The sequence below is a fragment of the Amblyomma maculatum genome, chromosome 10, assembly GCF_055883805.1.
Source record: "Amblyomma maculatum isolate TAMU_Amacu chromosome 10, ASM5588380v1, whole genome shotgun sequence".
NCBI classification, from domain to species: domain Eukaryota; kingdom Metazoa; phylum Arthropoda; class Arachnida; order Ixodida; family Ixodidae; genus Amblyomma; species Amblyomma maculatum.
Window position 1 is genome coordinate 73074250 of NC_139353.1, and position 15307 is coordinate 73089556.

Here is a 15307-nt window from a genome sequence, read left to right on the forward strand (position 1 = left end):
GGAATAAGAGAATATAACAGATTAAACTAAGCAAAATGTTTTCTTCTTACCATGCGGGATTATCTGTATAGTCATGGCTGTCTAAATACAAAACTGACTTAAGCAGTGGTGTCATTACGCATCAGGTCGCTAAATGGTTTAAACGCTTATAATCTTTTATCATAACAACCATAAAGCTATTATGCTCGTGCAGGAGTGTGAATGCAGTATCATCTCACCAAATACGCATTGTGCGCTCGACTGTCTGGGTTCAGGAAATACTACACCCGATGGACCCGCTGTAATTATCCCCATGCCTTTCAGGCATTGATTTAGTGTCGCTTTCTGGCTCGAAATTTTTTTATTCAAAATCTTAAATTTTAATGCCCTAAAACCAAGTCGTCATTAGCAGAGATTTCATATGTAGTCGATGTACATCCGGTGGTGTAATATAGCACGGCAAAATGCTTAAAGAATTACCATGGACGTGCATCCGGGCGGCGGGTTGAGTGAGGCGTCTAGCGGAATGTGTTTTCTACGAATCCAGAGTGAAATAAAAAGAGCGACTGACGGAGCAGTTTGTGTTGATCCCACAAAAAATGTGTTTAAGGCGTGCACTCTAAGTTCTCTGTTTTGTTTGCTTCATGCCACGGCCGAGTCTCCACTGATGGCCCATTTTTCCAGCAACGAAACGGACGTAACCGGCAATGCGTCCTGCTCTCATGGGTTCGAATACCCTCTCCGATGAGAGGCCGTTGGTGTGATATAGTAAACAAGACTGCGCCAAGCGACCCTTTTTACGCGGGTGGTACTCCAGACTCTCCCCCGCGACTGCTTCATGTGAAGTGCGAGCTGAGTGGGGACCTGGGGAAATTTTTGCCTATTAACAAGACACCATCGATATGCGAGCGAAGTATCTCTCCCTCGTAAATACCGAATGTGTAAGCTTCTTTGTATAAAGTTTTTCCTCTTCCTTTTTTCCTCTTACGTTTCTTCGGGCACAATACTACGCCGGAGTGGACGATGTTATCGCTAACCATGTCCTAACAATAGTTGGCCGATCTTGCCCAGGTCACAGCGGCTGCTTCTCAGCAGAATATATTAACACCTAAAGTGCCAATAATGGTATCAAGCCTCTAAGAGATATATATGCTACATTCTCCTTTCTCTGCAGATATTTTCAGCGCGAGGCGGTCAATATTTACTTCACTAAACTGCTCAAAGCACGCTTCCTGGCCGTGGAAATTTTGTCTAGCCTTGCGCTTGCACGGTCAGTGTGAATATCTGCTCTAAAGACGTAAAAGTTCCCTTTATCTGTGTGGCACTTTAATTCTGGTTATTTACCGTTGCCTCATAAATTTGCGCATGTTCAGGTGCGGTCTAAGCGTATTGATTGCTATAACTGCCAAGTGAAAGGCAAGGGGCAGGTTTAGGCACGAAAATTGGTGTTTTGGGTATTTCACAGATTCCCGTCAGGGCACTCTAGTCAGTGTGAGTGGTTTCTGAAAACATTTCTGTATTTAACTTTTCAAACGAACTGCTAAATGTACATGCACCATGTACGAACTCGACGACGTAATTATCACGATCGAACGCTCTCAAAGAAAAGACACCCCGGCTGTTTGTGTTCATACAACCTACCATTTGAACCGACCGTGTCATTTGGCTTGCCTATAAGGGTATCCCTCTCTTCTTCTGCGCACGCGGTCGAAATGCGCCGGAGTCCCAGCGAAGCCTGCAGAAAATGCACAGAACAAGTGGAGAAAATACTTGCAAAAGCCTAGCTCTCATAGGTCCTTATCATCAAAAGGGTACACTAACCAGTGCATCCAATAAAAATGCGTTTTGGGAAGATTTCTACCATCGGGTTATGTGCTACAGATATTAACTCGTGGTGAACCCTAATGGCATTTAAGGGAATGTTGGCGGTCTCTTTAGAACTCTTGTTAAATACTGGTGTTTTGTTATGACAGGGGGTACCACTATTGCAACCATGCGCGTAAACAGGGGCGGCTATTATATTGGGCAATGCATAAGATTTCTGGCGAAGTTTGCATGAATGTGCAGACAATAAGGAACTTTTGAAATTCCCGAGAGATGACAGAGCGCAACAATCGTCAGTCGGAGTAAGTAAACTTTAATCAATTTCGAATAAGTATGTCCAGATAAGACATGAGAATGCGCAGTGCTCCCTACAAAATGTTTCTACCAAGCACTAAATCATGAAGGTGGAGGTAGCCCGCTGCGGTCCGGCTATCCAGCTTCGGGCACTCTAGAAACTAGAAGTAAAATTGCAGGTGTGCGTAGGTCATCTTCTTGACAAAAGGAACGCCATGTTGGTTAAAGAGCTAATACCTTATATTCTCGTGCATTTATCTTGAATTCTTGTACAATTGTTCAGTAATTGTTTATTTACGTTTAGAGTGCGAATCATCATCTTGTATTTCATGTTCCCAGACTGAATAAATTTCAAAATTTTTGGCAGCAACAAGCAGCACACAGACCCTTACTCGATAACACTTCGCGTAATGTGACAGCTTCCGTTCGTGTGGTTATGAGTGTGCTTATCTCACCTTCTGTAAATAATTGGAAAATGATTAGTAAAGCATATATTGCTTTACTAATCCCACTACGTGCATTTGTCTATGCCCGTAGTGGGACGTCACTTTACATCGAGTCCTTCAAATTGTTCTTGCAACCAATTACCAGTGGCTGCACTAAATGCGACCTATTGATTACAATTTCAGCAATGATTAAACGTTTTGAACAGTGACTCTTCATTGTTGGTTCTTTATGCCAGCATTATGCTGTGGTAACAGCTTTGCTATTTGATGCAGTAATAAAGTAAGCAGTGAAGAGCTGATATTCTAGTTTACCCAGCGGGTCTAAAGACACATTTGACCGAATGCCCCAAGCGCAAGACACCAGTAGGTATCGCTTAGTGGCTTTAAAAATCAGTACTGTGAGCAAGGACGTATGGTTTTCTCGAGCAGAGCGAACCTTTACGATGTGGGCGAGAAGCAAACTCAGACTCATTGCTCTGACGTGGCAGCACCTAAATGAAGCAAGCTAACGGTGACCCCTCCAATACGGTCTATTTCACGGCGCAATTCCTGTTTAGGGTGTCTAAACGTCACGAAGTACGTTGTTTCAGAGCATAGAATTGTAGGAAATCCTAAATCTGGGCTAGCGAGTACAGATTGCAAAAGCGAACATCACTAAGGAGGAACCGGGTCAGGAGAAGGTCAGAAGGAAGGAACAGGATAAATGACTGTCGGCCTTCTATTCTCCTTTCCATCGTCTTTTCTTAATTGTGTTTGATTTTAAAAGCATTTATTCTGATTGCTTCCCTTGGCCTTGCCTTAAGCTGTTTATTGAATAACTTCACAAACACCCGCCTAAATGGTGCCACTACCTGCTATTTTACTCACCATCAGGACCATTCTGAGACTTGCTACGATGTTGCTGTTTATTGGATCCAGGATGGAAAGTGCATAAACACAGGAGAAGGAGAGTCCGGCGGTGAGGTGCTTGTCGGGATAAAAGTAGGCCAAGGTTGTGAACAATACCGTACACATCTGCGTACACCGAAAAAAGTTGTTTGAGCATGCGTAAGATGTGTACAGTTTTCGCTAATAAATTTGCAGTTCAAATGCCATTTCACCTCGGAAAAAGCGCAATTATGATAGCTCCTGCAATTCAGAAACACTAAAACAATAACGAAAAAAATGGCGACGTGCATGACTTATTAAGGCAGTCACGTTGCTTCGTATTTAGCGTGTAGCCACTCTTGGTTTCGTACGTCTGCTTCGTGGAACGACTTAAAACAAGATACTTGCGAAGAGAATGGTACTGCAGAGATCTAAAAGGCCTGGTTCGTAGTACCCTGGAAATAATATAATAAGGCAGTAGCAATTGTGCGGCCTATATATGCGCTTGTTTTCAAGGCTTAGCTTTTAGATGCCACGTAGATAAAGTGGAGAAAGTTGTGCTATGAACCTAATATACCTATTTATCACCTTAAAATTCGTTTGAGTTTGCGTTGTCGAACCAAACTTTGTTGCGTCAAAAAGCTTTACTGGATGGGAGCACACCACCGAGGTACTTATTTTGCATCTCATCGTCCCGTCGCTAGATCAGTGGCTCCATTAGGGTTGGTTGCCTTTACAGTTGCTATGGCAGTCAGCCAATAGTGTCACTTAAAAGGATCTCAGCAGGGTGATGGGTTAATAATTGGTATCGTACTGAGCGCATGCTTGACGCTAGTATATTAGGCTATTGTATTAAGCGCAGTGGTTACGGCGCTCGGCTACTGTTCACAAGGATGCGGGATCGAATCCCGGCCTGGGTGGCCGCTTTTCAGTGCACGTTAAAGAGCCCAGATAATCGGAATTTCTGGAGTCCTCCACTACGGCATTTCTCATAGCCTGAGTTGCTTTAGGATGTTAAGCCCCACAAAGCAAACCATTAGGCTAAAGGAAACGACCTAGGGTCGCATGCATGTCTATGTTTTTATATCTACCATTGAAAAGTGCAGTGCGCATTTAAAATGTAATTTTTAGATTGCAGTGTCGAAATAGGCTAACGACTTTTAGCCTAAACTGTCCTTCTAAAATCATGGCAGCCACAAAAGGCAAGAGAAGGAAGACGAACTAATCATCCAAGCATGCGAAAGGAAAAAGGTCGACATCTTACCACTGAACTGGAGGACACAAACAGGCCGTCGAGAAAGCCATCCACAATGTTACAGGAAAACTGTTCATTCACTTCATGGCGCCTGAGATCTGTAACTGAGTCCGCGAAGGCATCCTCCCAGGCGTAGAACTTCACTAGACGCACCGAAGACAATATATCCGCGATCTTCTTTAGGCGAGCGTCATGCCATTTTAACATACGCATCTGTGGGAACGAAGGACAAATATTACTTTGATTCCTTGCGTTTAAAGCGTCTTAGAGCATTAGGAGGACATGATCGCTGATTTGATTAGGATCAAATATCCTTCGGCGGGCAGCATCGAACGTAATGATCAGTTGCCATGCGTATATGTTACAAACATTAGTTCCTATGTTTATATACAGCAAATAATTAGCATAAACAATAGAGGAAGGATTTAAAAAGACCGTGTGCTAAATAATTGTGCCCTTAAGATTTCGCCAAAATATAGCTTCCATTTTGAATTTCAGTACGGAAAAAAAGTTATACGAAAGAGAGGTCTTTTGCTTAATTACTGCTAAAAGTGCCCTAACTACGCTCTTAATCTGGTTTAACTTGCGCGTTAAAAAATGTACTGTTATAAGTTCAACTTCCACTTACATAGATGGAAGTTACACTTATAACTTTAAACTTTTAACGCGTATGTGAGACCAGCTTAAGGCTGTAGGCTGCAGAGCTTTGAATTTTAGTGCTATTCATTTCTATTCAGAAATTTGTTTTTTCTTCCTATGTTCAGAAGCTACACAGATTATGAAGGTTGTTGTAATCTCCAATCTGTCCTAATGCAGTGTTTTGACCCTCTCCTTAGAATCTGTTAAATGCAATGGTACAGCAAAGCAAACTGCGTTTAGCCTCACTGTTCTCCGCTTATGCTTTTTTTTCTGCGTATAAGTTCATTTATTTCTTCCTACTCCTCCTTCCACCTGACTCCTTGGTGGTCGAAACTTGCATTGATACGAAAACATATTTCATTGCTTTCGAGGTCGCTCTGTGACAGTAGGGTGCATTATGATGCGGTAAATAGGACACGCACTGTGTGACAACTGTAGATGCACCTATAGCATTTCATCTCAAAGCACGCAACTTTGAGGAAACAATACGCATCCCGAAGCACTGCGCCGTCTGGTTAAAATAAAGTGCTCGCATCTAACTTCTGAGCTTCTCTGCCCTCTTGAAAGCATGTAGAATACCAAAACGAGTTCTCTTAATTTGTATTTCAGAGGGCGGTGGCAATGGTCAGGAGGCCATGAACTGAACAAAACTTTAAATTTTTTTCTAGCTGCCTTGTATTTGCTTAAGCACTTAGCGTGTTAATCTCGCAAATGTGAATTCGGAGGCCACAGTTCCAGCGAAGAAAGACGAGGAAAGGAGATACGCGACTGCTCTCCTCACCCAGAAGGTCTTCTGCGTCTTGATCGAGCAAATGAGCAGAAGGAAGGTAATCAGCTGCCAGCACACGCAGCATAGTACAGGCAGGGTTCCAACCCGGCGCCAAAGAGCGTAGAGCACCATCGGTGTACACAGGAGACCAACGGCCACCTTGGGCACCCCGGCTACAGCAATGGAGAGGCGAGAACACTCAACGGCCAGAAGCGAAACCACGTGGCTTGCAGGATACCGTGAGAGGACGCATGGACTCATTCGTGTCACCTGCAGAAAGCCCATTTAGTATTATTATCATTGCTTCATATCATGTTTTTTCATTTAGTCCTGCTAAACAAGAGGTGCGCTGGGATCGTTTTTGCAGCGTGAATACTATGTAAATTATTCCTTCTTGGGATCGCTAATAGTTACTTAAGAAAACAGGCTCAGTCGCATAAACATGACTTTGAAGTCAGCCTTAATAGGCAGCTTTTCACAAATCGGAAAACCTGCATATATATGCCATAGCTTGCTTCTTTGCTATGTTTTATTTATGTGACGTACCTACACAACCTGGGCTGCATTATTGTAGTGGGTATAAATACCGGCTGTCACACAAGGAAACCAATCAGTCAATCCAACAAGTAAGGATTGGCAAACTGACGTAAACTGGCAAAGGACGAATTAAATTACGGAAAAATAACAAAATAACAGTAACTATTTACAACAACAAAACAAAACGTGCACACATCAGCGTCAACTCAGAAATCAGTAGAATCAATTTAAATAAAAAAAAACTCAATTGAATTTACAATACTAGGCAAGCCATCACTGCATTAGGCAGCTCGTTTCAATCGTTCTGCAGCTCCCTAACACTGGTTTGTCAATACCAGTTTTATTTTCATTTATACTGTGGTATACTGTGAAGAAATTGCAGCCTTGTTATTCTTATGAGTGAAGAGAGCCTTTTTCCAACCAAACCTTCTAATATATCAGATACTTTAACGTTATACTACCCGGTTACGAAGCGTTGTACCTGTTTCTGAACCCGTTCTTTTACCTATCAGATTTTTTTATGTACTGATCCGAGGGTAGACGTGTGCATATTCTAAAATAGGTCTATACGCTAGTCAAATACAAATTTGCTTTCAGTGAAAATGGAGAATGCCTAAAATTTGTTTAGGAAAAGTGAGCGACGCGCTAAGCATTCGTGGTAGTTAGATTAATATGACTTTACCAGTCTAAACGTGACTCCAAGGTATCTGACATGATCAGTGATACTGAGTGCAATATTATTTATTTTATATGAACTAGTAAACTTTTTCACTTTGAACTGCGCGTGATATTTTTTGCCTGCATTCAGAGTAATCTACCACCGGTTGCCCTAGATAGAAGCTCTCTATAAGTTACCCTGCAGAACACATATATCGGCAAGGTATTTCACTGGACGACACACGACAAAATGGTCGACTTCAGGCCTACTACTGAATTATTTATATAAACAAGAAATAAAAGTAGTGCGCGCACAGACTCTTGAGTCATCTAATCCCGATAGTACAAGCACTAAGGCCGAGGTCACGCATTTTAAAACAACCTGTAGTTTGTGAAAATGTGAATAATGTTTTATCCAGCCAAGAGTATTGTCAAGAATGCCAAGGGATGGTAGTTTTAAACGAATCAGGTTGTAGGAGACATCACCAAATGCTTTCCGTCAGTCATGAACGGGGGCATCTGTTTGTTTCCCTTCGTCCAGACCGGCTGCAATATCTTGTGGGAATTACGTTATCTCCGTTACGCACAAAAGCGGCCTAAATCCATGCTGAACTGCCGCAAAACAGCTATTTTCTTAAATATGTTTCATCATATTAGAGTACAGGGCATCTTACAGATAAAGAAAGGTAAATATGCGGGCCAACAATTGCTTAGCTGTCTATGAGTGCCCTCGAAAATGATTTTATGTATAACTGTGAGGCTCGTTCAAGGACTTATTTTCTGATAATTCCTCCAGCTGCCTTGTTGTAAAGACTAACCAATATTCAGGAAAATACTCACACAAGACGGCTATTTTATTGAATTGCAGGCTTAAAATTCCTTGTAGAAAGCGTAAATCGTATATATCTTGATAAAACATAATACAAACCCTCCTCAAAAGTGACTTTATTATGCCTAAGCAATATGCTGACGCATACGAACATCGGAAAAATAGGGCACAAAAGAAGTTTGTTACAATTCAGCATTCTTGTTTACACTACTGTACAAAATGGCTAAAGTTATACTGTAAGTGCAAGACCTGAATATCTGGGGCTTCAAAATGCATGAGCCTGACCATCCCAAGATGTAGTTTTCACCACAACAAAAATGGAATAAATTTGCCCTGCAATAAAAACTTGAAAAACACATGCCATGCTAAAAAAAATTCTGACCTTGTGCAATCTCGAATTTTCTTCTTCCGTTTTGGAGTTACAGACAACTGATCGAACCTATGGCGCTGCATATTTGGCTTTGTGTGTCCCTCGCAGCTACCAAAGTATAAAGAATGATGGTTACGTTATCAAGATAATCGCTACTGCTCAAAGGCTACGCGTGTAATAAAGAAAATGATGCACAGCATTTGCATAGGGCAATCCGTGTATTTTCCACTTTCTTTTCGTTCAGCTTTTGGTCAGTTTTGATGACGATAGCGCATCGTTTTTTTTATTTATTGCCAGGATTTAACAGACATCAAAATACATTACAGGATCACTGAGAAGAGCAGTACAGAGTGAGATTTCTTATGCCTTTTAACCACCAAAGCATTAAAACTGCCACCGGTTGAAAGGGCGTAGGGATATGTTTCAGAGTACCTAAAGGTAAAAAGAAGAATACAGTAAACTAGTGTGCACGAAACGAGCCGAACACCCTTTCACTTTCTTTCTGCACTGAAGAGCCATACAAGATCTACTGGCTTTCAGTAAGCGAGCACTGTCTCAAGATAGAGATGAAGATAAACATACGCACAAATAAAGCTGCTTTACGCTAGCTATATATTGGTTTCCCTGGCCATTTTAAGCTGCAGCTTCTAGCAATCCGAATAATATTTAGAAAAAGAAAACACGATTCTAATGCACTGTTGCAAGCACACGATATCCTTAGAGTGAAATATTAGTGAATATAGGTTTATTCTGGTTAAATCATTTTTACTCCTCTTACACATATGCATCTGAGCCTGGAGATGAGAAAACAAATACGATAAACACAAAGAAAAGTTATTACCAGGCACAGTTCTAATGCACTGTTTTATCGGTACTCCACTTTTCCACTGTTTGCGTGCTGCCTAGCTGACGCTTTTTGTCCATTATATGTTTTGTTTAACTATATAGGGTTATATAAATGGCAATGCGAGGAAGGAAATATGTACAAAATGCGGCCCTTCTTATCAATTGTTCTAACAAACAACGCGTTCAATCCTAAATCACTCACACGTTCTACAGGCCATTTCTCATGAACATACGTGGAAGCATTCTCCAGACCGCATTTCGGCTTTTGAAAACTACTCCTTCATATTGTTAGCAATAAAGCGTTCCTAAATTCAGCTCATCATCATGCTGTATACAGGTTTTTGACCTAACAGTACTACGCACCAATCCTTACTACTATAGCTGCCTTGCATGTCTCGATTAAGTTGCAGACATATGTGCTCCAGCTTTCGTCCGAAGCAACATTGTTCACATTAAGGTGGGTTTCATTTAACTTGTCGATACATTACTTCTGATGGGTTGTTTTACCGGCAGGAGCACCCCCTGAAGCAAATGCCGCCACTTGAGCTCGGTGATGTGACTAAAAACGATAAAAGTACCACACAGCTTAAGCAACGCTAAGGCTCTCTTTGCCCCTACAAAGTTAACTTGCAATTAAGCCAGGTTAGAAGTCAACGCATAGCTACTTAAGTGACCTTGCTCCCAAACACACTCGCGATTACTGCACCTCCTTCAGCACGATGGCCGCACTAAGTTGGAGTTACTCCTGCCTCAAGTGACATCTAATATTGATCCCATATCAACCGCGGGCTGGAGCAAATTACGGCCTACGAGAGCTACAAGCACAGGTAGACGAGGTTCAACGTAAAATATACAATATATGAAGACCCACATAGAACCGCTTTTGCTGCAGTTCTGAAAGACAGAATGATCACGAGTTTCAAAAGGATGTTAAAAAGCCAAAATAGAAACGTGTATTAAGATCCGTGCGGGCGTTCATTGCGTACCTTAGAGAAGATTGAGCCTTGACAAAGAGACTTTGTTCGGACAGAAAGGATGTGAGAGCGCTCAGCCTCGATGCAACCGAGCAGGAACTCTGCCGCACAGCTCGCCACAAACAAGACAGTCAGCGGGAGAAGCTCCGAAGATGTGTTTGAGTTCAGGAGCTGCCTGCGGAGCAAATGAATCAATGCTGTAAGCAGTAAATCATAGGTGAAAGCATATTCTACTTGTTACACAATTTTCGCAAAACATTTACGTTGCTTTTCAGAATATACGATTGGAGGAAGCAGTGCCGTGGAACATCTCCGAACAGTTGTTCAGGCTGCCCTTAAGTCTTGTTGTGAGCAACTTCATGTTAAAAATTACGGAGTGGTAGAAACAGCTTATCTCCAGCTGGTAAATGTGTTTCCATTAAAAAGATCATACTCGCCGTTTGAATGATTGCTCTAGGCTTGATAATGATTCCAGAGAATTCTTGAGTATGGTTTTGTATCTGGCATCTAACAAAAACGAACTCTCTACAGCTTTTAGAATCGGGGACTAAAATTCGTGGCGACCCATACGTTTTATTTGAGAAATAATACACTGGCACCGACGTTTATATCCCGTTAGCTGGATTTCAAAAACAGCGTTTTCGATGAGTGCCAACTTTAGATCAATAGAATGAGTTTCCGTATCCATATGGGACAACTCTTATTTATCTTGATTGTCGTGTTATTAAGAGCTTGCAAATACTTACTCAAGAACCGGTATCCGGACGAGCAGGCTTACATAGTAGGCTTGATTTATCATTGTAGTCCACATAATATCACGCCAGACAACTCGAAATGCCCAGAATACGAAAGTATTTGGTTTTACATATCCGCAATATCTGAAAAGCAACAAAATGCGAGTAAATCTTGAGTGATTATAAAACAGGGCATTGAAAACAGGCTCGTGTTTCACAGAAAAAGGAAAAATTTATTGCTCTTTCAGTCTGTAATAACTTACTGTATACCGTGGAAGTTATTGCTACATATGCTCCGCTTCGGAAATGGGTTTAAGTAGCGCCTTCACCTATGACGCCTAATGCAACTGAAAATGAACACAGTTTATGGCACCTCAATAAAATTTGGGCAAACAAAAATGCGGGACTATCCGCCTTATTAGTGATGTCAGTTTTCTCGAGGACAGTAAAGTGTCATGCAACTTTTATGATGGGTACTTTTATTCTAGACAGTTAAGCTGCTTAGGGTTACTGGAATAAATACAAAAAACAAACCTGCTTCTTTTTCCAAATTATTTTATCTCTTTGTTGTGCATGTATCGCAAAGAGTAAGGAAGCGTATGTGGATGGCGAAATGAGAATTACACAATACTGATAAAACTAGGCAAAGCATCTAGTGCAGTAATGCAACGCGCACTTCCTTAACCTTTCGCGCGCTGGAGTGATCAGCCCTGTGAACCATTCGACACATCTTCAAAGAGTCATCAAGCGTTATTTATTTAAAGCAGTGCAAAAAGAGAAGAGAAAATATTTGCCTTCCCAAGCGTTTTCGTATTTTAGCATTATTTTGCCGGTATGTCACCTCCAGAGGGCACTTACAATAAGTTTGTAATAATATTGACCATTCCCTATGCAGAGTTACATTTTAACGCTTGGTATGTCGTATAATGAACAATTACGAGGAACTTTAGCGACTAAAGTAGTGAAATGCGAAGGATTGAGTGCCGCATTCTGCTACGCAATTGGCACTGATTAGTAAGTAATTGATCATTTAGGCAATGGTTGATCATTGAAATATTTAATCAGTATAGATGTAAATAAAATTTATTATCAGGTAATTGATGAATTACCTAATTAGTAATCGGTTGGTAATTAATTCATTATTAGTCATCGGTAATTTATTGACATGTAGCCATATAAGGCACGCATTCGCGCATACCGTGGTGGTGATCTGTCATTGGTTGAGACCTCTATAACGTCATCCCGCCTCAGCCAATCAGAGCCGCCGCAAAAGCGGGACACATTTTGTCCACAACTGCATGAGCCAATAAAGATTTTCGCCTTAAAACTTTGAGTCATCTGACCCGTGACTAACAGTGCGTGCTCTCTCTGCTAGCGGACCAAAGTACATACTTTCTTTTCAACTTCTCCAGAGCGTTCATCTGCGTCCGAGCGAGCATTGCTTGGCAGAGGACTGGCATATCATCACGAATTATTTTCGCATAGTAGGCGGCGTTCCATATGTGCCTGAAAACAGATTTGTTTAAGAAAAGATGGCGTTAATATGTGAAATGCCCATTGATCGCCAGATCAGAGACTAGTAGGAAAGTTCAAACAGTAGTTCGTTTATTCAAAGTGTATGCGACAAGCTTGTAGCATATTTGTTTTCACAGTAGTGGCAGCCAGGGTTGACACCTGACACCTGTTTCAATGTATCAAGAGGGTTCCTACTACTTCCTGACTTGACAGCTCAACGCAACAAATGCATCGATCTTCCCTTTTGCAATGATTCCTGCATTATTTTTTTTTTGCCTGAGAGATATTAAATTGTAGAGGAGAAACCAATATCCGGTTCTACAACAAATTTAGCCAAACGCATTTCTGCCCCAATTATAGCGCAACACGATTTCTTGAAAACACTTTTCTTCAGTGCTAGATGTAGCATGCAATGTAAATACGAGTGGGCGTATTGTCAATATAGTTTGTGAGAAAACTGTAGCTCAAAATTGCTGCTTTAGAATTCACAAACGGTCTGAAGCCACAATAGTTTATTATTTCTTTGTCTTTTTGTGAAGACAGCTTATGTCGTGTAATAAGAATAATGTCGATCATAAGAGTGGAGGTGTCTTTTGCTCCGACAGAATGGCTTTGAACCACGTTTCTGTTAGAATTTAAATGAACGCATTTTACGTTGCATTTATTGTATATAGCTTCCATATGGCGGCACTCTGGTCGCTGTTAATTGTAAACGTTCTCTTCTTTCGAACAAGAAACGGTGTGAGCGGCTCCCTTGACTACATTTGTAACCGATCCTTCAAGCAAAAACAGTGACTTTCCTTGAGTTGTGAATACCCTCAACAATGTATTGCGAACTAGTATACGCCTATGGCGGCCATTGTATGCAATTGTGAGTTTGTTGGAGTCCGTTGAAATAAAGCGGCATTGTCCATTTAACCAACCAAATATTACAATACACTACAACCGATCACCACAGATTTATTGCGTTACGGCACACAAGTACACAACACACTTAAACTAAACCATATCGGCCGTTATAAATGTCAAAACGTCAATATTAGGCTCTGAGCGCCGCAACATGGTTGGTTCATCAGGCTCAAGACATCATATTAGCAGTCTTAGTGATTCTTGTTTTCCCTTACTGTACTGATGCTTTCGAAATATTGCCTTCCCACTGGGGGTGCATATCTCTCGCAATGTGTCTGAGTCACCCAACTGCCCGAGAAGCTCGTATGCCCAATGAAATAATCCAGTCAAACAGGTCACCGTTATTTTCCCTTAACAGGTAGCGAATTGTCGATTGTCGCTAAAAAAATCTGCTCTTCTTTTTTCTTAGAACTCTGCTCAGAATCTCTTAGTAGAAGGGCATTACTAATCGCGAAATTACGCAGTGTATTGTCGCAAATTATCCGTAAGACAAACGTTTCGTTGTCATGAATACTGGGCCACAGTGCAGCAAAAACAATCCATAGTACGACACAATGTGTGCAATAGAGTTGTATGCGATCTCTGTTTAGTGTACTACCTCGCTAATGTTCATGGACACTTATTGCTACTTAGAGCCAAAGAGCTACTCTTGTTTGTTTCTTTTTGTTACTTTCGGCCCACTTGCAAGAAAAGGATGGTGGGAAAAGGCGTTTATGAGAACGTTAGACACTGGCCAGCAGCACCGCATTTGCTAGTTGTTAATTCCTCTAGATGTTATATCGTGACAGAGAAAATTACACGGATTGCTTAAAGGGGGCGCGAATTAAACACCGGTCAAAAAACCACAACAAACGTATCGAACAGCATTTCGTGCTTTGGGGAGTAACGATAAATGGAAATTTTTGTTTGAGGTACTCGAAGTAGCATTACCTTGAAACTGCTGTGCATACGAGCCTCTTAAACACCGAATGCTTGTCTTCATTTCTGTATACTGCAGCCTGCAATAAACGACACGTGCTATACTCCACTCCCTTCCCTCCACATGCGACCATATATGAAAACCTACTCAGTTGAAAACAACAGACAAGAAGAAATGGTCGGCTCCGAGAACAAGATAACATGCTGTCGGAGATGTCAGTACTCATTTCAATGGATAACGAAGGGTGGCTGGTTAATGAGCGTGACTTACAACTTGGCAAGGTTGATCATTTTGACAATACCTTGAATTTGCTGAACCTGTGGCTTCTACAGCCGGTCGTAATCGTCGCATAAATTGCTGCAACGAATTTGTTTAATACGCAAGGAAATTTGAATGCCGAACTCTGTTCATTGAAAGAGCTTAGTACCTTACAGCGCTAGGTAAAACACCGGTAACGATTGTGGCTATGACTGTTCGGCCAGTACAGAAATTCTTACTGGGACGATACGAAGGATAAACCAGCGATAAAGATGCATTCACAACTAGAAGAAGTACAGAGGATGAAGCTAGAAACGCAACTTTTTTCGCTGGTTAATCCTTTGTATCATGAACCAACTGGCCCAACAAGCTACGCTGCTTCTTACTGGGAGTTCCATGCCACGTTGTTTGTAGCAAGACGTATTATGCTGCGTAAGATAAAATATTATCCTATTTTCATTCAGGCGCTCTTTTCATGACCAAGAAAATGACTCCCGGGCAAACTAGGAGCACGGAGGACGCTAATATGTCACAGGAAGCAAACATTCATTCGATGATGATTTTATCTGCTATTCTCTGTTTTGGTCCTCCTGGTATACTGAGAGTATAGTCCACATTAAACTTGGTTAGCAGTGACAGAAACCCATGTAGTAGCAGTACTAGTAGTAGTTCAGCAGGACAGTATT

At 41.4% G+C, this 15307-nt stretch overlaps 1 protein-coding gene across 1 annotated transcript in view; it reads right to left on the reverse strand.

The window, feature by feature from the left end:
- LOC146176791 (ATP-binding cassette sub-family C member 2-like) overlaps positions 1–75 on the reverse strand; it is a 44667-nt gene extending 44592 nt beyond the window's left edge. Inside the window, exon 1 of the mRNA XM_084581390.1 lies at positions 51–75. Within this exon, the coding sequence (XP_084437516.1) occupies positions 51–75 (25 nt within the window). The remainder of the gene's footprint in view (positions 1–50) is intronic.
- Positions 76–15307: the final 15232 nt, after the last annotated feature.